We start from the raw sequence: 27,913 nt of genomic DNA on the forward strand, positions 1-27,913 counted from the left end.
AAAATTCCTGTCCTCTCTAGGAATTTGGGTCCTGTTGATGACATACCAATGTTTTTAGAAAATACTGTCTGTATAACTTTTATATATACTGTTATTTTATAAGTGAAAGGTATTCATTTTTATTGATCTGGAGATTTAACCTTCCGTATTTGGCTTGAAAGTAAATACTGCAAATAATTATTATGCCTCAAGTGTCTATCTCATCAATGCACTGTGCAAGAAGGTTTTGGCTGGGCCCAGCAGGGTTTGGTACTCTATAAACTCACCCTCCAATCTCTAAACTCACCCTCCAATCTGACAAGACACTTAAAAAACAGAATACAGTGGTTTAGAGAGTGTGGGTGGGTTAATAGCTGAAATATGATTCTAAAAGCTTTACTCCTCGCATTCTTCGGTGCGTTCTTTTTAAAATTATTTTTCTTTTTTCATAAACTAGGGCCCTTAAGGACAAATTAAAATTACTTTCATTAATGCACCCTAATCCTATATTCCCTTTTTGTATCAATACAAGACCATACAATTGAAGTCATGATGCAGCACCTTCTTGTGCATTTATGGGGTGGGGGTTCTAAATTCTACCTTGATTATATATCTTTTGTGATTATCTATCAGAGATTGAATTAGTTGCAGGAGATCCAATTGCAGGGACTACATACAGTGTATTGAAAAACTAGCTAAACCCCAGTTCTAAAAAGTACATCTAATATGATAGATCATTATTTATTTCCTGTTATTGTCTGTAGCCGCTGTTTTGTTTAACAGATTCTTATAAGCACCTTTATGCAGTAAGTGATTTGCTGTTGACCATAGTTTAATGAACCCTGAGCCTCTTCCCAATCCTCTCTCCTAGAGCACTAGCACAGTATCTGGTGCAAACTTGGTATTTACTGTATAGGCCAATAGCTCAACCACTGCGAATAGCAGCACTTATTACCCTGCTGTTAGTGCCAGTGATCCCACCTACTTAGACTGTAAGCTCTAGGGGGCAGTCATCCCTTCCCTCATACCTCTCGTTAAACCTGGCACTTAATCTTTACATATTTATATTTATTTTAATGTTTTTTTCCCTGTCTGCACTGTTAAGGTATTGTTAAAATGTATAGTGCTCTGCATGCAAGTAGCACTATACAAATTAAGATATACATTCATCCATTTATAAATATAGCTTTTTAAATTTGCTGAACAAGTACAAAGTGAGAAAGATTATAAAGATCTGAGGTATGAACGGGATTTTACTACAAAACCCGCCAAAGTACCTTATGTATATTCAGTCACTAATAACATTAACTAATTGGATCATTTGTGCACTATAAATAACCCATAGTTTGCATATTATAACAGAGTGATTTAATTTACTTTTCTGTAAAGGTTTATACTTTGTTCTACCTTAAATATGTCAAATGATGTACATGGATGAGGTTCAGAGGATTAAAACAGACATGGGTCCTTTTTTTTACCAAATGATACTGTTACACTGTCTTTGACTGTAAGCGGATGCTCAGCTGTTGAGCACATACCAAACATGGCTATATAGCTATCTGCTTACAGGCTCCAGCTTGTTCCTAATATATCTCTCTAGATACTATAGCAGGCAGATATTTTAGATGTTGAGAGATAAGACAAAATGTGCTCTATATTGTTCAAGGGAGAACACTGTTTGAAAAGGGTGCATTAAAGCAACTTAGAAACAATGGGGCTTATTTATCAACACTGGGCAAATTTGCCCACGGGCAGTTACCTATAGCAACCAATCAATGATTAGCTTTTTAAAGCCAGCTGAAAGCAGTACAATGAATGCAGCAATCTGATTGGTTGCCATGTGTTACTGCCCATGGGCAAATTTGCCCAGTGTTGATAAATGAGTGATTTCTTTATTTTCAGTAATGTATAAAACATATGCACAGCAGCCCTTTACAGCACTGTACAATCCATTAAAAAATTCTAGTTTGCCTTGTGTTTTGGATTGTTCTCTTCTTCTATTCTGCCTCATGACCTATACATCAAGGGGCACATTTACTATGGGTCGAATATTGAGGGTTAATTAACCCTCGATATTCGACCTTCGAAGTTAAATCCTTTGACTTCGAATATCAAAGTGGAAGGATGTACCGCAATTCGTACGATCGAAGGAAAAATCATTCGAACGATTAAATCCTTCGAATCGAACGATTAAATCCTTCGAATCGAACGTTTCGAAGGATTTTAATCCATCAATCGAACGATTTTTCTTCGATCAGAAATTGCAAGGAAAGCCTATGGGGACCTTCCCCATACGCTAACATTGGTGCTCGGTAGGTTTTAGGTGGCGAAGTAGGTGGTCGAATTTTTTTTTATAGAGACAGTACTTCAACTATCTAATGGTCGAATAGTCAAACGATTTTTAGTTCGAATCGTTCGATTCGAAGTCGAAGTAGCCAATTCAATGGTCGACGTAGCCAAAAAAATACTTCAAAATTCGAAGTATTTTTCATTCTAATCCTTCACTCGAGCTAAGTAAATGTGCCCCCAAGTTTATGTTTAGGAAACAACTGGATAATCATTTTCCAGTCTCACATCTGCAAAACCTTCAAGATGGTGGTTATAGCAAAGCCTCTATCCCACTATTGTAAATATGTTGCCTCAAAATGCATATAGTATGTATGTACAATATCTTCATATTGTGTATGGTGGTCAAGTAGCCATATTCTTACCTCTCTGTGGGTCAACACCCATGTGTTTCTTATGGTATCTAAATACTGTATATCTTTGTATCAAAAACTTCATAACATCAATTTCACAGTTTCACAAAAGCTTTCTCTTACTTTAGAAATAATTACTTGCAGAAAATATATTGGCTTGTTTCAATCATCCCATGAAAAGTAATAATACAACATTTTGTAGACTAAAAGAGAATAGAAAAGAGGAGCAAATCCAGAACTGAGTTGGTAACTATTTTCCTGTAAAACCTTCTATTGAACCTTCTGCTTCCTTACAGTGAGCTTTGTTTCTTTACAATCTCCTTTATTTCTGTTAAAAATACCGGTGGAAGCTGAGTGTTGCAGAGTTTTATGAAATTTGAGCTCAGCAGTTAAAATAGGAGTATTGTTCAGGGTTGTACAATCTGAGTTCATTTATGGCAGAAAGGCACATGCTGGATTGTTGCAAAATAAAAGTGCAGAGTGAATGATCCTGCGGACTTATAAGAATGCTGCAATCTTTTACTTGTTATTAGACAACACAATCCCAACATTCTCCAGCAGCAGCAGCAGCCTTTGGTTTTTATAGGATAGCATTATATTTCAGCACACAGGCCACAGTTGAATGCCCACCTACAGAGATAATGCACAACAGTGTCTTAAAGGAGAACTAAATCCTAAAATGAATACGGCTAAAAATGCCATATTAAATATACAGTACTGAAGTTATTGCACCAGCCTAAAGTTTCAGCTTTCCAATCACAACAATGATCCAGGACTTCAAACTTGTCACAGGGGGTCACTGTCTTGAAAAGTGTCTGCTCACATGCTCAGTGTGTTCTGAGCAGCTGTTGAGTAGCTAAGGTTGGGGGTCATTGCAAATTATCAAGCAGGAAATGAGGTTGGCCTGTAATAGAAGCTGATACCACTGGACTGATTAAATTCTGTGCTCGTTGAACTGGTTTCTGAGCTGACAGGTAGCAATTATCTGTATTACTAATCAGCCTTTATGATATTTATATTTTGTGTACTACATATTTTGAATTGGTTCCTAAGCTCAGTAAGTGACAGCAGCACATAGCATGTGCAGTGAATCAGCAGAAAATGTGATGGGGAGCTACAGGGGCATCTTCAAAGGCTCAGGTCTTCCCTGTTAAAGGGCTGTGCCTTGGGCTTGTATAGAAGCCTAAAACATAATGTACAACATTTCTAGCCTACAACATTTCTAGCCTACTTCTTTAGTAAAGCTTTGGTTCTCCTTTAAACTGATATACCATGTATTGAGGTGACTTACAATGGCAGGTGATAAATAACTTTTTATATTGTAGTGTATTATATTTTCCACTTGGGAAAAATGTTCTACCGAGAGAGTATTGAGGGTCAGCCAAAACACATAAAACCTGTGTATATCTGATGGGATGAACTGTAATCCTCACATTTTTGACCTATTACTCACATTAACATTTCAAATATACAGTTGTTTTCTATTTCTATTTGTACATTATTACAAGCATCCCTGTAATCTTTGGTTAATGCCAACTGCCCTTTAGATGTTATTTTGTGGTTAGTATGACTCTATCTCAAAATAATTATCATATCTTATCTTTATACAACCTTAAATCCATCTTTAAATAATAGTTTCACTGACATTTAATTAGGACTCCTGAGTGCCATCTAGGTAAATTTTTCTAAAATGGTGTTTAGTGCAAAGCGAATAATCTCGCTGAATGTCACAAATCACCTGTGTTAAAAAAATTACTATTAATTAATTTAAATTCAATAATGAATTCAACTTGATTGCCAACAATTCATGGTAAATCACAGGGATTAAGTAGGCTGTAGTATTAAAAGATCAAAGTCTGTTTGCAGTGGTGGAAGATCCTTCTCCTTTCTCTGAATCCCTCGTAAATTGTCAATATTTCTGTTCTCTTTCTTTACAGGTCATAGCCAACACTGTTGCCAAGTTAGTATTACAGAGAATGCTCATTTTGTTTGTGTGTTACTCGTCCTGCTTCCTTGGACAGCATGTGTTTGTTTCTTAAATCAGATTTGAAATATTTAAAGTTTTTTGTTTTGGTGTGGAAAAACTGTAAAATGTACGCCACAAAGCATGCTGTATGTTTGTGGTATTTCTATGTTGCAAATTCCAGCAAAATCTGGCCCCTAATATAGCTCCCCCTCCCCACCATCCCCTCTTTGTACCTTTTAAAGGAGAATTCAACCAGCCTAGCTGCTACCCCAGGCAAATGCCCCTAAGTCTTTACTACATACATTTGTTATTGGATTTACTTGTTTAAGTGGCCTGCTATATCATTCTACTTCTTTCTCAGTGGGTCACAATTCAAAGTTGTATAATCTCTGTATTCAACTGTAAATCACCTGCTTAAGGTGATATATTGCAACACAATCGTTACTTTGAACTTATTCCTGAGTTTTCTTTTTTAGATGTCTTTTTCTTAAAATCTTTTTTGAATGAAAATTATTAAGCTTCAATTCAGCTTCCCAGTTTTTCTTGTTATTACTCTATGGGGTCCATTAACTAACAATTTTTTTTCATAAAAAAGGCTCTAAAAATGCAAGAATTATCAGGTGTAAAAACCAATGAAACCTCTAATACAAATCTTTGCCAGGGAAAAGTAGTCAAGGTCCTATAGAAATCAATGGGAAATGCGCTGATCCTATGGGACCATTTTTAATCAATTTGAAATTGAAATCTTTAGAGATTTTAGAGATATTTGTATTTTTTTTTCGGATTGTTCAGCGTACTTTTACATTCATACTTTTTTATTCAAATCTTTTAATTAATGTCATGACATTTGTGGTTTTAGGGAAAGTGAGTTTAGTCGTGGTTTCAAAAACCTCTAAAACCAGTAAAACATCAACCTTTAATAAATAGGCCTCCATGGTTTCATCCCTAAAACCATTTAGGACTGTGCATCGAATATAAAAGGCTATTATGGGATTTTCTTATGAGTAGTCTTATTTATCTGCTAAATTATTTTAAAAAATATTTACAGAATTTGGAACATAGGATGGCATATTTTTAGAAGCAAATGCACATTTTTAATTGTAATAGCTCCTAGCCTCTCCAAAAATGGATAAAGGAAGAGGAAGAGTTGCTATAACCTGTATATTTCTTTAAACGACAATGCTGTAATAAATATATTATTACAGAGCCAGTCCAGGCCAGCCAGGCGCCCTAGGCAACCTAGCCGGTCTTGGCGCTGACTGGACGCGCGCGAGTTGCCACTCGGGGAGCATGCGTGAAATGCTGCACACATCCATGTGCTGAAGCAAAATTGACAGGGCAGATAGAACAGAGCAGTAGAGAGAGGGAACCTGACATGGGGTAGGCAACAGAGAGGTACGTGGCTGGCGCCCCCCCAGCTTTGCACCCTAGGCACATGCCTACTCTGCCTACCCCTAGTTCTGGCCCTGTATTAGTAGCATTCTTGATGCTTGAAAGACATGGATATGCCAGTGTGTACTGTATACATTTACTTGGGTAATTGGTGGTTCATTTTGAGTGTGCTGATTCTTGCTGCTTTGGAATTATAGAATATGGTAACCCTAATGGCTTATAAAACAATGTGTGCAGTGAATGATTATGTATTCGCATGTATACTTTCAGTTCACTCTTATCCTTTCTTCTCCTCCATAACTCACAATCCCTTTCACTTCTGGTCAGCTCTGAGTATGTGGAACGCTTCAATCCCAATTTGCTGAAAGACTCTGCCCTCTCCACCCACAAACCTATTGAGGTGAAGGGTCCAGGAGGGAAAGCCACTATCGTTCACGCACAGTATAACACCCCAATAAGCATGTATTCCCAGGATGCCATTATGGATGCTATTGCTGGTCAAGCACAGGCCAGGGGCAGTGACATGTCTAGGTAAGAAATCTATCACACTATCCTGCATGATGTTTGGTTTAATACTGTCCCTCAGTTAGTCAAACAAACAAATGTACTATTTTAATAATCACATAATGCTGCTGGATTTGATATGCTAAAAATAGTGTATTTATCAAAGCAAAATAAAACCCAAATTAATGAGATTAAAAGTAAGATCTACATTACGATTGAGGGGCAAAGATATGGATCGCATTTGATTGAAAGAATTTTATATTTTCATCATCTATGTAAATTGCCACCACTGTCATTTGTATTTTCATGTCTTCCCTTAACCAAGGACAGGGCTTCAATAAATCACACTAAGGCAAGAAATACAGTATTTCTGATCTCACATATATGTATCTATATGTTATAATACATTCTAGTGTCTCATTTAATATTTGATCAATTCTGTTATTGATATTATGCTATTATGCTATTAGTCTACCTTCCTTTGATTAGCAGCTATAAATAGGCAGTTTTCCAGAATCCCCCAATTATGTCTCACTGACAAACTGTTCATAAAACATTGACTCTCTCTGCAGTCATGCACAGGTCTTAGTGCTCTACATAACTTGAGCCCGTTAATTGATAATGATACCCTGAGAGCAAAGCAAAGAAGCTGAAAATGCAAAAAGGATGTAATTTAATACTGGAAATAAATATTTGTTGAAGAATAAATGATTTTTACTGACTGCTATTGCATTAATAGGTATAGATATATCTGTGCGAGCTAAGAAAACATTTAAAAGTAAATGTTTTGATACTAAGCATGAAAGAATTACCCTCAGCTTTATCAATTTATTTGTATGATGTTTTTTAAAGGTTAGATTTGTTACTAATGCTTCTCCGTGTCTTTCAATGTGCAGAGAACACTCATTCAGCATGCAAACAAGCTATTCAATCACAAACCTGTATAAAAACTCAAAAAAGTACCTGCAAGAAGCAAACCTGAGAGTCACTTTGCTCTGACTATGCACAGTTGTATTTTCTTTCAATGACTGTGAGTTATAGCTGCATGAGGGGCACTTACAGGCTTGCCAGTTGTATGTTCTTTATTGATGTCAGTGAGTAAGCATGCCTATGTGATCCTTAGAAATTTGTAAGAAAATTTAAAAAATGTAAATGTATTAACTTGTAAAGCATTGCCAATAGCAAACAGAAATGAGTTTTAAACAGTCTTCTACATGTTCAAGGAAGTTTCAAAGAAACTCGACTGGCTGCTACTGGCAAACACACTTCTGCAATTTAGCACCCATGGACATAAATCATGTTCCACTTCATACATATTGATTTTTGAAATAATGTATATTTCTGTATCTTTAAAGCAAACACATATATATACACACATACACATATATGTACCATATTATAAATCACATTGCAGTGTTTTGTCTGCTTTTGCACAAAAAGTTTTTATGGAAGATACTTATTATAGACTGCATTTTTGTAGCCATTATTGTTAAATGTGTGTTCCTAAGCGAAATGTGCTTATTATGAGTTTTTAAGCAATGTGGTTACTGGGAGTGGAGTTTATTAAAAATATTATCTGCATATTTAGCAATAAATTATTGACTTAAATTCTACTTAGTTGGTAATACCTGTATGGTATAATCTGATTGGCCAGAGGACAAATCAACAAATTTCAAAAGCTTTTTTTATTTAAATCTGAGTTTTTGACAAAAATTCTAGATTTTGCAGAATGAAAATTAGAATGATAGTGACTTAAGTTTTTTGCACAATTCCAAATTTAAAAAACTTAAACACTCAAATTAGAATTTTACTAACTATGCAACTGAAAGTACTGTTTCTTGCCATCTGCTTTAATGCTAGTTCAACATTTTGCAGGATATGGAAATCTCGTCTATAATTTGCACATATTATTGATTCGGGATTTGAGGTAGATTACTAGCAGCACTTCTTGCTAGGAAAAAGCAAGTTACACCCGCACAAAAGCTAATGTATATGCACTAGTAGTGATACGCCAGTTAAATAAGGCTAGAATTGAAATCAGTCATATTTGATAAACTCCTCTCCTATGTCATGCTAGAAAATCACAGACATTTACAGTTATTATCAGTGGACCTTTTCCTTGTGCAGTTAAAAACTGACCCATTCATTTAAAGTACATCGTCTCCCAGTGTGGTGAATCAAGACATTTGCACTACTAATTTTCTTAATGTAATATATGTTTTTGTTTACTTGAATTGACAATATTCTTCTCTCTTTTTTTCTCTTCATCCATTCTTTCCTCATTAACTTATTTCTAATACTAACATCTCACTGTTGTGCCCTTCACTTCTCCATTATGATGGCTACCAAACCTCAATGATCTTTCTTTTGGGTTTGGTGAAATCAATCACAGTGACCCTGAATCTCAACTGGTGTAAGTAGACAATCCTTTCTAATTACATCAAAGGATAGGACACATATGTATATTTTTCATAGGTGCTGATTCATCATCATGATTCACCCATTCTTCCCCAGGTGTTTTAGCATACATTCCAAGTTTTCATATATATTTTTACATATTTTCAGTTTTCAGGTGTCTGTTTTATACTATTGAAGTAAATCATTTATTTCCTAGCTAATATAAATATATTATTATTACAGAACAGAAACTAATATTGCTTTTCTATTCAAAATTCAAGTATAATTAGTAAATTATAATTTTGTCTTCTTGGTTTTCAAAGATGTCCTTAGAGCGCACCAACTGTGCAGCTTTTGTGAAGATTCAGGCTATATAAGTAATTGTAGGTTCCCTAGGACAGATTCTAAAAACCTACAGATGTGTCTTTTAGAAATTTGTTCTAGGAAAACAGTTCACATGTCTAATGTAATTAGAAACATGAGCAAGATGGATGTCATCTTCTCCTTCCTCTAGCATCTTTAGAAGAAACATAAAAGCAATAGTTATGTATTATGAAACTTTAGATATGTATTTCAAATTATAATATTTGCATTTGCTATATTATCACAGTTGGCAATTTATTTATCACATATGTGTTGAGTATGTATGGATGCCCATAACATATATAAACCTCAGTAAAGGTTTTTAGAATTTTAAAAATCTAGTGCTGAGTGAAAAACACTGAAAAAAAGAGACCTTTGATAATATAAATAAGGATGGGGTAAATAAGGATAAATAAGGATGGGTTACGGAGAGAATTGTGTATTAAATCTAAAAGCTGTTGTGCTATACACAGTTCATATGTAGAAATACACAGTCCTTCTGGAAAGACTTCTATTAAAAGGATTCTGTCATGAATTTTATGGTGTCGTTTTTATATCTAAATTAAACTGTTCGCACTACAAATAATTCACGCAACCATATAAAATTTGATTCCTGACCCAACAAGTGTATTTTTTTAGTTGTACTTGGTGTGTAGGCAGCCATCTCAGGTCCTTTTGCCTCGTCATGTGCTTTTAAAAAGAGCAAGTACTTCATGATGAAACTGCTTTCAGACAGGATAATGTTTCTCCTACACAATGTGACTGAAGGAGTCACAGCGGGACTTGGAATTTTACCAATGAGTGCTATTCTCCTATCTACCTTCTTGCTGTTATCTTGTGTCAGTGAACTGTTATATTGTTACATTCCCACTGTTCTGTTGATAGGCTACTGGGGGGAAAGGGACGTGGTGACCTCTCCAACTAGCAGTGCAGCAGTAATGAGTGACTGAAGTTTATCAGAGCACCAGTCACATGACTGAGGGCACCTGAGAAACTGAGAACGTTAGCCCCATTTTAGATTTAAAAATTACATATAAAAGAATCTGTTTGCTCTTTTAAAAAAATGGATTTCAGTGCAGAAGTCTTCTGGAAAAGCAATATGGTTTCCCATGACAGAATCCATTTAAGCTAACTGGATCTTGAATTATCTGAACAGAAAATTAATTCTACCAGCCTTATTAATTCTATAAATTATCAATGAGGATTTTCTGAAATTAGTCTATACTTTTAGATGTGACCATTTCTCTGTCATAAGAACTTATAGCTACCAACAAAGCATACAGTTTTACTTATAGCTATCAACAAAGTCTACAATATTTTCAGAGTATGCTGTACACTATTATCATTATGAATTATGTAATTTAAAAAAAATGATGCTGATTAAGGTAATATTGGAATATTACAGTAGTTGATTATATTGTGTATTTCACTTTCACTACTAAAGAATGCACACACTTTAATTTTTATGCCCCTACAACTTACCCCAGCTCATTGGTACATACAGGTCCAACACTGTTGTCCTGTCTTACATTGCCAGAACAAAAAGAGCCACTTCTGTCAGAAGCACTGTGATAGGCATTGTAAATATTTCTATAGATTCAGTCTGTAGGAGAGCTGTCTTCATCTGTATTTTTGGCCTTTAGTCCAAATTTATAGATTGCAAAGGAAACTTGTTGAAGTTGTAGGCCCTGTCACTGGAGGCATTAGTAGTCTAGATAAAAAAAACTACTACCTGATAAAATTGTAGGTCAGGTCTGTGAAACTGTTTCCCAAGAAGTGCCCATGAGGAGTCACAGTGAAGGTTTTTGCCTAAAAACTTGATGTTTGGCCCACCATAACACTCTTTGGAAGGCAAAATGAATTGTTAATGTATAGTTATACATCTTGCACAAGTAACAGGACCTTTACATGTGCTTGCTTAAATCTGCATATGTTTGCCTTCTGTGATCTTGTTATACTGTCTGAGCCTCTCATGCTTTGTACACTGAACAAAACAGCCTAAATGAAAGGATAAATGCTAGTTCTAAATGAAACTAAAAACTCCTATTTCCTGCTAAGATTAATCAGATGAATTTAGCAGTAAAAGAATGGTTAAAAAATCCCACTTTCTAAAATACTAAACATCTTTCATTGTTTATTCAGATTTAAATGGTAATAGTTGGACTTTGATGTATGTTGCTATGTTTAGCACCTCAAATAGCAATGTGCATAGATATGTCAAAGAAAAGGTTATGGTAATGCTTTCTTAACTGCAAAGCCTTCCTTATAAGGAACACAACATGTTTCAATTACAGTACCATAAAGTGGCATTACTGACTTTTTAACTTAAAGTACCTTTAGCAAGTTAATGAAGTTTTATAATAATAAAATTATACATGGAAAAGTGCAGGCAACTTTTCCATTAATAAAGCGATATTTACAGTTCTTCACAGGTTGATGCAAGCAAGCTAGTTTATGTACTTCACCCATTAGTGCTCATGTGATTGCATCTGTGGCAGTGGTAAATTATCCTTTATTGGGATTGGGGTAATATAACAAAAGGGACCAAGTTTGCCCAGGAGCAGTAACCCATAGCAAGCAATCAGCAGGTAGAATTTACTGGTCACATCTATATTGGTTGCTATGGGCAAACTTATTGTCTTTTATTGCATATGGGGGTATGTCTTTATTTGTTTAGGGAAGAATTTAATCTTTCCACTTGTCCCTTTCTGTTACAAAACTAATATGTTACTATAAAGGCTACACTTAGACCACACCAAAAGGTCAGAAATGTTAGTCCTCTTATGAAGTGTTTTCACTATTTAATTGTATGCATGATAAAGTCCTGAATTATACTGTGCATGTTCTTTGTTCTCTATTAAAAGGGTTCCCAGTTACTATAAAACTACTATAGCCTGTTGCTTAACATCTGCTGTTATTGGACACTACAAACAGTATATGTAGTGTTGCTTATCTCTAGGTGTTTTCATATCTCTTCCATAAACCCTAAAAGACTCCATAATTACATGAATATTCTTCATTAAAAATGTAAATTTAGAGATGGTTAGCAGTAGCAGATACAGATGCTGGACGGTTGATTCAACTTGTAAGTGTATAGTTATTCTTACCTACTGACTCTCCCTCTTACCAACTCCATTTCCCATTTCATATTTTTATCCTGCCATTAACCAGAAAGTCAACTTTTCACTTATTACAATTCCTAGTGCGCACACATCCACAACAAGGTATCTTCACACAGCTTCACACACACTGAACATATCTTTTACACATTCATTCCAAAGGCATAACCAATTAGCAGGAACATTTGTTTAAGTAACTGCTATGATTTCCTCAATTAGAACAGGGCAAACACATAATTTTAATATATTAAGTAAGATGTCCTCCTGAACAAATGGACAAATGGGATTTTAAGGTGTGAATGAGGGATAAATAATCTAATAAATCTGCTCATGTAAAACTGGGCAGCATTAGGCAGTTGGCATAGCCCTACCAGTATTATTGTTCGATTAAATGTAAATATATAAGAATTGTGTACATTTACATTTAAAAAAATCTTCTGGCCAATTGACGGCACTTTCATTAATCATTTACATATTCATATATTGTGAATTTGAGTCTTAAATATGTTGCAGCCTCATGCCAGTTGCAAGCCACTCTATGTTTTTCTTCTGCATTCATGCAATATATACCAAGAACCAAGAGTTATTGTTTTATTTTGTTTCCTCTTTTGCTCTTATAACTAAACCTTTTTAACTAAGGAAATCTATTAGTAACTAATGATTTTCATTTGTTTTGTATTGCCATGACAATCCCATTAATCCCAGGATGTCCAACCTGCAGCTTTCAATTGGTGTTGAACAGTTGTCTGGTTGGCTACAGGATTGGCATGTCTGAATTAGTCTTCTGCATGTCCGATCTCTAAGATTGATCTATCTATTTCTATCTATTCTCGATATATCATGTATCTTTCTACCATATAATCTATTTATCTTAAAATAAATATTATAGGTGTTGTTACCTATAATATGTACTATATATGACATAGTATGTGATGTGTGTAATGTGTATTTTAAGATTATTGCATAAAAAAAAATATATATATATATATTTGGTCAAAAGAAATCACTTGAGTCATGCACTGATGGCTTTCTGCATATGTACAATTATTGTCAATCAGCCATGTATACATGAACAGTGTTGTTCCTACCATTTAGGTGCAACTACATATGATATGAATTCTGGCCTTCATTTTTGAGCTGCAATTTTTATTAAATACATTTTTGACCATTATCGGTTTATTCCTACAGTGCTACTAATAGCTTGGTTATGATTTCCAAGAACTCCTTGTCACGATCGCCGCCCGGAGCTCCGGGCAGCGCGTCCCTCCTTGCCGGCGTCGCTCCCAAAATGGCGGCGCCCATGGCCGCCACGTGGGTAGCGGCGCCGGCGCGATGACGTCAGCACGTCGACGTCGGCGCAAGAGCGTCAATGACGTCAGAATGGCGCCAAATTTGAAAATAAAAGCGCCAACTAGACGCCAGAATGGCGCCCAAGAATAGGAATACTTTCCCTAAAGTGTATCCTGGGTTTCCTGTGTGCCTTATTGCCAAATCTTGTTCCTGATCTGTTTCTTGACCCTTTGCCTGGACTTTGGACTTTGTTTGTATTCTGCCTGCCTGTGTACTCTTGCCTGATCCTGACTATTCTTCGTTTAACCCTTTGGACACCGCGACCTTGTTCCCTCAAGAGGGCTTCCTCCTTGATCCTGACAACCTCCCTGGAGGGAGCTCCCGGCTCCCTGACATTATTCTTGGGCCATGGATCCTTCTGAGGAAGCCACACCTGATGTCGGACGAGCACTCCGCGGACTGGCATCCCGCATGGAGGACTACGAAAACCAGCAGGTTCGCATTGGGCAAGCACTCGATGTCCTGCTTGCTCGAGTGCCTTCTGCACCCTCCGCTGCTCCACCTACTTCAGATTCCCCCATGGCGGCAGCCTCTATGAACGCAAGCTACCCGACAGGTGAGCCTCGCATTCCACCTCCCCTTCGCTTTAGTGGGGATCCACAAGCCTGCAGGGGATTTGCCACACAGTGCCAAATTCAATTTGAGTTCCAACCCACACAGTTTCCAAGTGAACGTTCCAAGGTGGGGTATGTGATGTCCCGATTGGAAGGCAAGCCACTGGAGTGGGCAACGTCTCTTTGGGAGAAGAATTCCCCGGTGTCTTATGATGTTAAAGACTTTCTCCAAGCTTTTCGCATAGTCTTTGATGCTCCAGGTCGGGTCACGAACGCCCCTGCCCGTCTCTTGCAGCTCCGGCAGGGAAGCCGCAGTGTCAATGAGTACGCTATAGACTTCCGAACACTGATGGCGGAGACTTCCTGGTGTGATGACGCTTACAAGGCCGTATACTACCAAGGCCTATCCATCCGCATCAAAGATGATCTCGTCTCCAGAGAGACTCCTGACACCCTGGAAGGACTGATCGCTCTATCTATTAAGGTGGACACCCGCCTCAGAGAACACCAGGTGGAGAGAGAGCGCAGCAGACGATTTTCTCCCATGTTGGCCCCTCGCTTTCAAAGGCCGATTCTGCAAGCACCCGCTGTCCCTGTGACTCATGTGTCCACGTCTCCCCTGGAGGAACCTATGCAAGTAGGAAAAGCTCGCCTCTCCGAGCAGGAAAGACTCCGAAGACGTATGGCAGGGCTCTGTTTGTACTGTGGTGGGCATTCCCATTTTGCCAACGCCTGTCCTGCCAAAGCCAAGAGTTTTGTACCCCGAGGTATGTCTCAGGTTTCTCATGTAGGGGGCATCACTCGAGGTCCTCAGGAGAAGTATCAAGTAAATTCACGCAGACTTCTCCTTCCTTTGCAGATTCATCTGGCAAGTAAGTCTATCTTCGAAAGGGCCTTCCTCGACTCCGGTGCGGATGGCAATTTCATGGACGCCTTCTTTGCCGAACGCATGAAGATTCCCCTGCTTCCATTGTCTTCACCCCTGCGAATTACCGCCATAGATGACAAACCCCTGGAGTTTGAATTCGTCACAATGTTCACGGCGGAACTATCTGTACAAGTTGGGGCGCTGCATCAAGAAAAACTTTCTTTCTTCATCATTCCCTGTCCTTCTACTCCAGTAATATTGGGTCTTCCATGGTTACGTCTGCATAACCCCACCATAGACTGGTCCACTGGGCAGATCTCTCGTTGGAGTTTATTTTGCCTGCAACATTGCCTTCCGCCAAAACCCCTCGAGAAGGTGAATGTCTCCACTGCGGAACTAAAGACTTTGCCCTCCACTTACAAGGGATTTTCCGATGTGTTTTGTAAAAAGTCTGCAGAGTTCCTTCCCCCACATCGCTCCTATGACTGTCCGGTTGAACTCCTGCCAGGAGCCATGCCCCCCAGAGGGCGCACTTACCCTCTCTCTCCTGCTGAGACTACCGCTATGAAGGAGTACATCCAAGAAAATCTCCAGCGAGGGTTTATCCGCCCTTCTACCTCTCCTGCAGGGGCTGGGTTCTTCTTCGTGGAGAAGAAGGACGGAGGCCTTCGACCTTGTATAGACTATCGGGGCCTGAATAAGATCACCGTGAAAAACAGGTACCCCCTGCCCCTGATTGCCGAGCTCTTTGACCAGCTGAAAGGAGCAAAGATTTTCTCCAAGTTGGATCTCCGGGGGGCCTACAACCTCATTCGCATCCGGGAGGGTGACGAATGGAAGACGGCATTCAACACTCGGGATGGGCACTATGAATATCTTGTCATGCCCTTCGGCCTATGCAATGCTCCTGCCGTCTTCCAGGAGTTTGTTAATGATGTGTTCCGAGATCTCCTAGGAAGGTTCGTAGTCGTATACTTGGACGACATCCTGATCTTTTCCAAGGACCTTGAAAGTCATCGCTCCCAGGTGAAGGAGGTACTCTCTCGTCTGAGGAAGAACTCTCTCTTCGCCAAGTTGGAGAAGTGTGTCTTCGAGGTATCCAAGATCCCCTTCCTAGGGTACATTATCTCTCCAGAGGGATTTGAGATGGACCCCGTGAAAGTGTCGGCCATCCAGGAGTGGCCTCTCCCACTGAGTACCAAGGCAATCCAGAGATTCATCGGATTTGCTAATTATTATCGACAGTTCATCCGGGGGTTCTCTTCCCGCATTGCACCTATCCTGGCCCTCATCCGGAAAGGGGGTAAACCAAGCCTGTGGCCTCCATCTGCCTTAGAAGCCTTTCAGTCCTTGAAAGAGGCCTTCACGTCCGCTCCTGTTCTCCGACATCCCAATCCCGCACTACCCTTCTGCATCGAGGTTGATGCTTCAGAAGTCGGAGCCGGAGCTATCCTTTCTCAGAGACACTCCACTGATGGAAAATTGCACCCCTGTGCGTATTTCTCCAAGAAGTTCTCATCCGCAGAGCAGAACTATGATGTCGGAAATCGAGAACTCTTGGCAGTCAAGCTTGCCCTTGAAGAATGGCGTCACCTCCTGGAGGGCTCTGAAATTCCTGTCCAGATTTACACAGATCACAAGAATCTGGAGTTTATACAGTCCCTCAAGAGGCTAAATCCCAGACAAGCCAGGTGGGCCCTTTTCTTTTCTCGATTTAACTTTGTTTTGACTTATCGCCCAGGTTCCAAGAATCTGAAGGCCGACGCCTTGTCTCGTAGCTTCACTCCGGTGGACCGTGACCCTGAGAGGCAGGAACCAATCATTCCACCAGTCAAGATTATTGCCTCTCTGTATCCCCAATTTGCCGACCAGATCTTGGCTGGGCAGTCCTCGGCTCCTCAAGATACTCCGATTGGCATGGCCTTCGTCCCTCCAGAACTTCGCCTGGCCATCCTGCAACAGACCCACTGCTCCAGGCAAGCTGGACATCCTGGTCCGGCCAAGACCCTTGAACTCTTGAGGCGCCTAGTCTGGTGGCCTGATATCCGCAAGGATGTAAAGGACTTTGTGGCTGCTTGTAATGTCTGTGCCACTTCTAAGCCTAGCCATTCCCGCCCCAGCGGGTTGTTACAGCCTTTGCCGGTTCCCTCTCGTCCGTGGACGCACCTCTCTATGGACTTTATTGTCGAACTTCCTCCCTCCGGTGGGAATACTGTGATCTGGGTTGTCATAGACCGCTTCAGCAAAATGGCCCATTTCATCCCTTTGAAGAAGTTACCCTCTGCGGTGGAATTATCCCAACTCTTTATTAAGTACATCTTCCTCCTGCATGGTTTCCCGGTGGAGATCGTCTCCGACAGAGGCACCCAGTTTACCGCCAAGTTCTGGCGTTCCCTATGTAAAGACTTGGGAATAACACTTCAATTTTCGTCTGCCTACCACCCGCAGACGAATGGGGCAGCTGAACGTGTGAACCAAGCCCTGGAACAGTTCCTGAGGAACCACGTATCCCTCTGCCAGGATGACTGGTCTGATCTCCTCCCATGGGCGGAATTCGCTCATAATAATGCTTGTCATTCCTCTACAGGGAGGTCTCCGTTCATGTCGGTGTATGGTCAGCATCCTCAAGCTTTTCCCCAAGACTTTGTGCTATCTGACGTCCCGGCTGCTGACGATTCCGCAGCCCATATGTCTGCTATTTGGGCTGCTACCAAGTCGAACCTAGAGAAGAGCGCTCTTGTTCATAAGACTTTCGCGGATCGTCGTCGAAGATCCTCTCCTCCCTACAAGGTGGGTGATAATGTCTGGCTCTCTTCCAGAAATATCCGGTTGAAGATACCATCTCCCAAGTTGGGTCCAAAATTCGTGGGCCCATTTCCCATCTTGGAGATAATCAACCCTGTGGCTGTCAGACTCCAGCTTCCACCAGAGATGAGAATCCCCAACGTGTTCCACGTGTCTCTGGTGAAACCCGCCATCACCAACCGGTTCTCTGGCGGTCAATCTCCTCCTCCTGCCATCTCTGTGGAGGGTCAACTCGAGTACGAGGTGGAGAAAATCCTAGACTCCAGGATCTCCAGAGGGTCCCTTCAGTACCTCATTCAGTGGAGGGGCTTTGGTCCTGAAGAATGCTCCTGGGAAGGACACCGTGATGTTCACGCTCCTCGTCTGGTGAGGGAGTTCCACTCCAAATTTCCCCAGAAGCCAAGTCCTGGTGGTCCGGAGGCCCCCCGTGAGGGGGGGGGTACTGTCACGATCGCCGCCCGGAGCTCCGGGCGGCGCGTCCCTCCTTGCCGGCGTCGCTCCCAAAATGGCGGCGCCCATGGCCGCCACGTGGGTAGCGGCGCCGGCGCGATGACGTCAGCACGTCGACGTCGGCGCAAGAGCGTCAATGACGTCAGAATGGCGCCAAATTTGAAAATAAAAGCGCCAACTAGACGCCAGAATGGCGCCCAAGAATAGGAATACTTTCCCTAAAGTGTATCCTGGGTTTCCTGTGTGCCTTATTGCCAAATCTTGTTCCTGATCTGTTTCTTGACCCTTTGCCTGGACTTTGGACTTTGTTTGTATTCTGCCTGCCTGTGTACTCTTGCCTGATCCTGACTATTCTTCGTTTAACCCTTTGGACACCGCGACCTTGTTCCCTCAAGAGGGCTTCCTCCTTGATCCTGACAACCTCCCTGGAGGGAGCTCCCGGCTCCCTGACACTCCTACTTAAACTTATCCAAATTGCACATTATAATAATAGAAGCAATCATCCCTATTTAAAATTTTCTTAACTATACATCCTATCTTGGTTTATTCTTGGTTTATTTTAATGTTACTTTCTCTAAAGCTGAGGTCAGTGTTACATATATTAATTAATTGCAACTTACTGCAGAGGGTACAGCTAAAATATTGTTCATATATTGGAAATTGACAATTTTTGACACTACACATCCAATAGTGTTGGAAAAATTAATAATGTGTGCATAACAAAATATTCTATAGCAAGATGATCATTTTAGATGGGTTATTTTTCTAATGTTGCAGAATAGACTGAGACATATGAAGCAGGATAGTTAAATCTGTAGAATCTCTTGTGTTATCCCCCACAGGTCTGATTGATTATGGCCAATGTACATTGAATTTTATAGTGGATTATTGGAGAATGCATCTGATAATAATTCTCTTGGGTGTATCTTTTTACGCAAGTCTGTGTGATAACTGAATTTAAAATTTGATTTTAAAAGAGATTAGGCTGCGCACTATACACACACACATATATATATAAAATTAAATGTATTACATATATTAGAGGTAGATGTACAAACAGATGGAAAATTAATGGCTAGATAGATAGATATAATCACATCTATATTTAAATGATCATCTATATTTAAAAAATCATAAGTATTAATTTAAAGTAAATAAACATGTAAAAACAGCTTTCATATTTGAAACAGATGTGAAAGATTTTCCAACACTACTGATGGTTTCAGTTTTTCTAAAATGCAAGGCCTGCAGTTTCCACTCCACTGCTAAAATGGCTTAATGTATTTTAACAGTGGGTGGATTCAGTAAGAAAGTGCACATTTTAGTGTTTTTTTTACTTTTTTAAAGTTTCCCCCTAATTTTATGTGAACTGTTTGATTTTGGTTTTGTGTCTGTATGGTAGGGAGGCTTTAACTTTTTGTCTTTTTTAGCAATTTCCAACTCACTTCTTTCTGCGTTACAGTAACCTTCCTGTTAAAGATCCTCTCATAGACATTGCTTCTCCAGTGTATCAGGCTGTACTTAAAAATCAGGGCAAAACTGAGGGCGAAATTGATGACTGGGCTCGTCGTGCTGCCAATCTGCAGTCTAAGTCCTTCCGTGTCCTTGCACACATCACTGGAACAGAATACAGTAAGTAATACAGTACTAATGACTTTGCCACTAACACTAATAAAGACAGATAATATATATATAAAACTCGAATTTTTTAAAATTTATTATACCCTGATCCTAGAAATAGCTTGAATCGAAATAAAATCTGTAGAGGTCATATAGAAAACAATGTCAGAGGTCCCTTGAACCATTTGAAGATGTTAATAGCCACTTGAGGTTCAAGTTTTTTTTCGGAGGGTTTCTCTGAAAATCTGTTAATTCGAAGAATTCAAGTTTTTTTTTGCCGAAAACTCAATCAATTTAAGTTTTTGGGTTGTTAACCCTGAACTCTCTGATTTAAGTTTTTCTATTCAAGCTGTTTCTTAAATTAGAAACCATTTGAGTTGTGAGTTTATTCCAGTTCATTCGAAAAAAAAGTGTACATAAAAATTAAAATTCAACCTTTGATAAATAACCCCTTAATGTTTTTTATTGAACAAATAGAAAAGGAAAATAAAATCATGAGACTTTCCTTAAATGTTGATTTAATATAATTCTGAATTAACTAAAATTAGAAAAGTCTTATTTTTTTTTTGTTTTTTGTTTTAGTGCAAGATCCCGATGAAGATGCATTGAGAAGAGCAAGGTAGGCAACTAGCAGCAAACCAAATCTGGCCATTTTAATTGATAACAAATGCCTAAAGCTCTAAAGCATAATTAATAAACACAAATTAAGCAATATTTAACACCACAGTCATTTGCTACTGGCTTTAATATTGGCAACATGCAAAAGACCTGATTAGTTACTAGTTTGACATTTCTGACATAAGTAGTCAAAGTGTTTGCTTGATAAGGATTCATCTATACATGATGTGGTAGTGCTGAAATCATGTGTGCAATTTATTTGGTTCTAACTCCTCTACATGATAAAACTTTACTCAGACAATTGGTGGGTTGGTAGGACAGCATTGCTTGCGTTTTATTTATCCAAATTAATCTATGAAATAAATTATATCCTGTAATGTACCATGGTCAGATATCATGCCTACAGGAGAAATGTTCCTTAGCTCTGACTGTTCTAATTCCATAATAGGGATATATCAATGTTAGAAGAAGATGATGTTAATCCAAACAATATTTCCATCTTTAGGGTTAATTGCATTATATATTTTTATATATACTATATTTATATATATTATATACACATCTTACTAAACCATTCTCTTAAAAAGATTAAAATCACATGCTTTAATGTGAGCTCCCATTTAATATATTCCATTTAAATATAAGATAAAGCATTTGGAAACAAATTCAGCTGCACGTTTAAAGTGGGAACATCATTGTATGACTTCTTGAGCTAAACCACAATGTCAATTCCAATATTATTTTATTCCAAATAAATTGGCACACTTGTACGCAGGGGAGTGAAGGTCACATTCCCTAACCCCTTTCTTTATTCCTCCTTTTTCTCTTTCTTTCTCTCTCTTTTCTCTCTTTCTCTCTTTCTCTCTCTCTCTCTTTCTTTATGCCACAGGGAAAAGTTTGAAACGGAACGTAACAGCCCACGCTTTGCCAAATTGTGCACCTGGCATCACGGCCTTTCGGCACAAATCCTTAATGTCAAAAGTTAAATGCCCAAGTGTAACACAATATCTACTGAAAGGCAATGAAGCACACTAAATTGTACTATATCACTAAGCATTAATGACTTACATACTTATACATAAATATATATAAATATATAAATAGAAACCACCTAAGATGTCTTCTTGCAGTGATTGCCATTACTTTTATCTCTGTTTCTAGTCCTTTAACCCTACACTGTCAATTAAAATAAAATGTGCTTTTAAAAACAACATTACCTGCTTTGTGTTACAATCAAATATTACATTTCTATAAAAATGCCAGCTAAAGTAAAACACTGATAGCTGTTTTTTAAGGTGCTTTAAATAAAAATACTTGCAGTAACCTCTGTCGGGTTTTCTGTGGCCATTGTATAATTTCATTATCTGGAGTTTGGGAGGTATATATGCATAGGTTTGGTTTTTTATTTAATTGGATAAAGTCTACGATTGCTGTTTAAGTATGGGATAGAAAAGGGATTAGTTAGACGTTTTTGTTAGGCTTTTGATAGCCCTGACGGCACAACTAAGGGTTAAAATATAAAAGGGTTTTGTGTTTTGCTTTCTTTGATCACTAAGTTTAACAGAACGGAATTAAACAAGAGATGGTCATATTTTAAGTGTTTCTCTACCTTCCTAGCTATAGATGAAACCCAGCGAATGTTCTTAATTGTAATGTTATACTCATTTGCTTTCAGTTGAATTCACATATTCAAATAGATTTTAATCTTAAAGTCCCAGCACCTTCAGTTGCCAAGCAATTCTCTCATCCCTGCAGTAGTCTGTTCAAATAATTTATATAAAATTATGTATGCTTCTTTTGAAGTTTGCTGGTGTCCAATAAAAGAGTTCTTGATGATATTTGTAAATTTTGAAACCCTACATTAGTCAAAATAGTCGCTTTATGGCTTTTTTCTGGATGAATTCAGTACTTTTGATTTAGATTTTTAGTCTTATAGAGTTTTTGCCTTTGTGTTATAAAAAAAATCTGTCTTGGCTTTGAAAGAAAATGGCTCTTATTGACTTTCTTATATTAAAAAGTAAGAACTAGGTACATGTATAATGTTTTTATGTATATTTCCATATCCACTTATATGATAGCTAGTAGTCATATAAAGCAATGCAGTAAATCATATCAGAGCTGACCACTTGTCATGAGTTTGGATTACTGAATAGTGGAATATATATATCCAGCGGAGTTTGAAATATCCAACAGCATTGTGCTATATGGCACCTTGGCCTGCTTGATTGATCTATCTCTTTAACAGTGGAATCCAAAACTCACTAGATGATTTCTAGCTTGGTGATTTTGACATTAATGAATATGATCAGGTTGGTGAAACAAATTTTGGTTGATCAAAAGTTTCTGATTCCTAAACCAAGATATTTTGATTTTAATGAAAGCTGGTCCAAGATATCTTGTTTAGCTAAGCTTCTAAATGTTTAAGGTGGCTCAGCAAGTATAACAGAATGCTTGACAACCAATTGCCAAATAATACCAGGCAGTTGTTATGTGGTTTTAAGTCATGGGTTAAGCCAGCAGTCGAAACAATGTTTGTGTGCTAGAATATATTGCTCTTTAGGTGCACTTGTTTGCTGTCAAAGCTTTGATTCATTATGTACTCTCCGCTAAGCTTGTGCTTATACTGTGCTCTATGAGTAGTGGAACATTTGTGTTTGTGAAAATAAAATGTTTAAACACAAATCAACACTGTGCTTGTTTAAATTAATTACTCAAATATACATTTGAAGTAACGGTACACGTTTTCAGGAACAGACTTGCTTATCATAACTTTGCATTAGAAAAATCTAGAGATATGGTCTGTAAAACCTGATATTGTGAAGTTCAGGTTACCATGAATGCTACAAATACACATAGCCAGTACCCATTTATTTTGAGTCACTCTTTCATTAATAACAACTTTATAACAAAAACTATTCAGCATCAGCAGATGATATAACAGTAAAGTGTGAAAATTATAAAGTAGTGATCAATATGTACTTTTAAATGATTAATATATAAACAGTAATTAATTAGCCAAGTAAATCATCAATTCAGTTACAATAAGTACTTTAGCATAAATATATAATGCATTGATATCCATTTTAAAACCCTGCCCCTTGAATTTTACAAGGAGGTGCTTTCTAACTAACTGTTGTTCTGTAACTGATATGTCACCATTACATGGTTTTAAATTATATTATTATTTTATAATCTGGTTTATCTGATGCTCCATTAAAGCACTATAGTTTACATATAGTATCAACAAGTTATCATTTTATTTGTATACACAGTTCTTCAGTCCCAATACTGATAGCACTAGTATTAATTGGTTAAAATAAAAGCATTCTGGGGTGCATTTACTCTAAGGTTACCAGATCATTCAAAAAATAGGGATACTAAAATTGAGCTATAAGTCCTTAAATTGCATTTATAAAGTGTCCCTGATTTTTCAAGTGGTCTGGTAATCTTAATTTACTAACACAGAGCACATGTGCTCTAGTACAGTTACTCATAGCAGCCCTTAGTGGTACACTTAAGCCACTAATCTTGTTTACTGACTTTTCGTATTCCAACTTTACAATTACTTGTGCATACACTATCTGAAATCTGATCAAACTGGCAAAAGAGGAACTAATGACCCAATGCAGTAGGGGAATCCCGTTAGAGAGTAAATGTCCAGCTTTCACCACTTGATCTGTCTGATCAACCTCTGAAATAAATATGAATGGTTATACTGCACCAATAACTAGCCAGTTATTCTGTAAACAAATGACTAAGATATTAGGAAACTTGGTCTCCTATTAACCAAAATCCTTAGAACCACAACTCTGCCTACATTACATTGGTAGCCTAACATCATATAGAAAAACTGTAATATATAAAGGCAGTGTATTTATTCTTTGGTTCAATTTGAGAAGGTTTAGCAGTTTCCCTGCTAATGATGAGACACAAAATTCTGGAATTTTCACCTGCTTTGAAAATGAGCTTTGAGGATAAGCCTTAGTTGTGGCTGATGTTGGAACACTGATATGGACAAACAGGCTTGGCTAGATAATAATGGTATTTGTCTAAGAGGGCTAACAACTTCACTAGATAGAATGTAGCACATGGGCAATCTGCAACCAAAAATAAACCCAAAAACTGCAAGCTTCTGCATCCATGAATATGCTGCCAGGAAGCTGTCAGTAAACTTAAGCCAACCCAAAACCGACCATTAAGGTAAATGTGCTTGATTAGTTCTATGATACAGGAAATGTAATTGTATCTGCAGTGGTCTTGCCTGTTTAGTCATACTAACTGCTTACACTGCTTCCCTTCGCTCACAGTTTCCTTATTCCCTTAAGATTTACTGTATGTTAGTGGCTAGACATGCTATATTGTGGCAGTTTACAATGCATGCAATGCATGCCGTTAGAGGTCAATTGCATGTTAAACACAAATATGCATCCATATCCCTATTTAATTCATTAAAATAAACATTCAATAAACCCAACTAAAGAATTTGTTTGTCAAGAGTATTTTCAAGATTTTGCCCAGAGCATGCGTGTAATTATTGACTTGACTAGATCACACAAAGGTGGCACTGGGTCATGAGCTGTTTTATTCCACCAGGTTAGAGTGTGGTCTATGGATATTTCAATATTAACTGAGAAAATTTTAGAATATATAGATCTAATGTTCTCAGTTTAGGTTTCACTCTGCCTTTTTTATTCTATTTATATAAGTAGCTCCTAAACATCAGATACTGAATAGCAATTATTATACAAAAAACAACTTCATAGAAAATATTGTTGTTCTTTCAAAACACAGAACATACACATATACTGTATGTGTATAAGTTTATACAGCTCTACAGTACACACACACAAATATATGTGTGTATATATATATATATATATATATATATATATATATATATATATATATATATATATATATATATATATATATATATAATATATATTGTAGAGCTGTATAAATTGTATATTCAGAATTCTGTTTGAAGCTTCTAGAGACAAGAAATTATAAAGGTTTATTGTTGGCTTATACATATCCTCCTCTGTGCTTGTATTCATCGTAAGTGTCTTTTGTCTACATCATCAGTAATTCTGCTACTACTTATATGTAGTCAACTCCTGTGTTACATTCTGTGTTGTGAACCATATAAACATAATTTGGCCTTGCTGCAGTGGTTGGCATTATCGATTAAAACACTCCAGGTTTTAGCTGACAATCCTTGGTCCATATCCTAAACTAAATGCAATAGGTATATAGTAAAAGATTAAACTTTAATTTTACAACTTCAACAACTATATATTATTGTTTTAAATCAGCTGCACAAGAACATATAGGTACCTTAGATTTCTGTTGTCACCATTCACTGCAGTTCATTAACTGAACCGATATACAGTACATGCAGCTTGCACTCATTGCTCATTATGCAATTAGAATATGCAGACAGACCGTGACCGAACTAACCATTTGTATAGAGGTTCTGTACAACCTGCAAGAGGACTTGACTTGCTTTCTTGCAGGGTGATTTGCTGTCAAAGGCCTTTGGCGTGGGCTGCTCCGTCTTTTTAAAAACATTACTTTCTTAAGTGGCTAAGAAAGAGACACTGGCTCAATAGTCCTGAAAACATCCTGACTGTACATTACTAAAACAGCATGTGATCCATACAAACAATAAACATTATCAGTGATTCTCCATGTTTTTCCACTTTAACGTATGTTTCTTTTTTTGTGTGGGTGTCCTTTTCTCAGGTACTGCATTCCCAGGTACTGTTTCAGTGCATTTTCTTTGAGTAGCCCAAGTTCCCATGTCATGCAAGAGAATTATAGGCCTTATGCTAGTTGTGGGCAAAGTCAAGAAAGTTAACCACTATAAATATTTCCGCTGTAGTATATACAGTAAATATATACTATAGGGGAAATATATGAAATATATGATATGCCTTCTGCTTCAATTACAATTTTAAACAATGTAGACAGCAAACTATGTTAATTGTTAAATAGATTTTTACCTTTATCAAACATACATGAAACGATAACATTCTGGAAAAAAAAATTTTAGTTAAATATTTCCAGTTTCTGAAAATGTCTTTAGTTTTGGAAACCCTGTACTATTATATCATTCTTGTAAGCAATTTTAGGAAATGTCTTAATCCTGTCTGGAGAGTAATCACAGTTCTGCTTATGAAAACAGATGTCTTTCAGCTTCAAGGAGCCCCAATTTTAAGGAGCCCCAAACAGCATTCTTAGAGGTTCACAGTGCACTTTTTTTTGAATCAGGACTATAATTATTGACTGTGTTGAGCATTGTACTTTGACACAGTCTGCTTTTAGGCATAGCTATGCTGGAAAGAGTTTTTTTAAAGGGGAGAATATACCATTAAAGCAACTTTGATTCTGAAAATAAATGCTTTGCTTTACATAATAGAAGTAGAGAACAAACAAGAAGCTGCAAATTCACAGCCTGATATTGTCCTAAACGGATGGGAATATATTCCTAGCCTAATAGATATATGAAGAAATCCCAATTAGATATTGATGCAATTGCTTTGGGCCCATATCATTTATTTATAATTTGAAACATCAATTGTAGCACCTAATTATTTGATGTAGTGCTATGCAGATATAAATAGTGTGCCATTATTATTGTATTTTCTGAATACTTATTTCATATGCATGCAGACAAATGAAAAATATAAAAAATAAAAATAAATTAAAGCATATTAGTTAAGTAAAAGTCCATTGTAAATTTCTTAAAAGCAAATGTGTTGTAATGTTATTAGAAGGAAAATCTGTCCAAGTTCAAGACAAACTTTTCTTTATCAATGGTGCTTCAAGAGATTAACCATACTAATTAGAGGCTGTCAAAATATTGGACCATGTGATCTTTATTTAGTATGGTTTGAAGCCCTCAATGCTGGTATTGGACATTTAGAATTTTGGTATAATTTACTTTGAGGTTTTTTGGACACTGCCAATTTCACCTGTCTCTTTCTTGGTTTACCCAAATATTACTTTTATAGTGGCATTAACTATAGTAGGCCTTATTGATCTAGGAAATTAAACATTCAGCTCCATCCCTTCATCACTATGAAATAAAAGACATGGATTAAAACAGGATTGGGTTCACCAGTATTCCCCAGTATACTAAGCACACCCTCCAATGTTTTCTTGTTGTCTGTTTTTGTCTTTGTTTCCTTTTCCAACTTCCTTTCTTTTTCTATTTAACTTTATAA

The 27,913-nt window shown here is 37.6% G+C and overlaps 1 protein-coding gene across 20 annotated transcripts in view; it reads left to right on the plus strand.

Moving 5' to 3' along the window:
• The window catches only part of LOC108696280 (LIM domain-binding protein 3), a 119,476-nt gene that overhangs the window by 57,050 nt on the left and 34,513 nt on the right, over nt 1-27,913 (plus strand). For 15 of the 20 annotated variants that reach the window (XM_041568915.1, XM_041568914.1, XM_041568913.1 and 12 more), the window contains 2 exons: nt 19,909-20,078; nt 20,649-20,685. In XM_041568915.1, the coding sequence (XP_041424849.1) occupies nt 19,909-20,078; nt 20,649-20,685 (207 nt within the window). Of the gene's footprint in view, nt 1-4,615; nt 4,639-6,363; nt 6,568-8,932; nt 8,954-19,908; nt 20,079-20,648; nt 20,686-21,573; nt 23,367-27,913 lie in introns of those variants that run through there. The other 5 variants (XM_018225514.2, XM_018225515.2, XM_041568921.1 and 2 more) reach the window with 4 other exon arrangements.

This window comes from Xenopus laevis, chromosome 7L (genome assembly GCF_017654675.1).
Source record: "Xenopus laevis strain J_2021 chromosome 7L, Xenopus_laevis_v10.1, whole genome shotgun sequence".
Lineage (NCBI taxonomy): Eukaryota > Metazoa > Chordata > Amphibia > Anura > Pipidae > Xenopus > Xenopus laevis.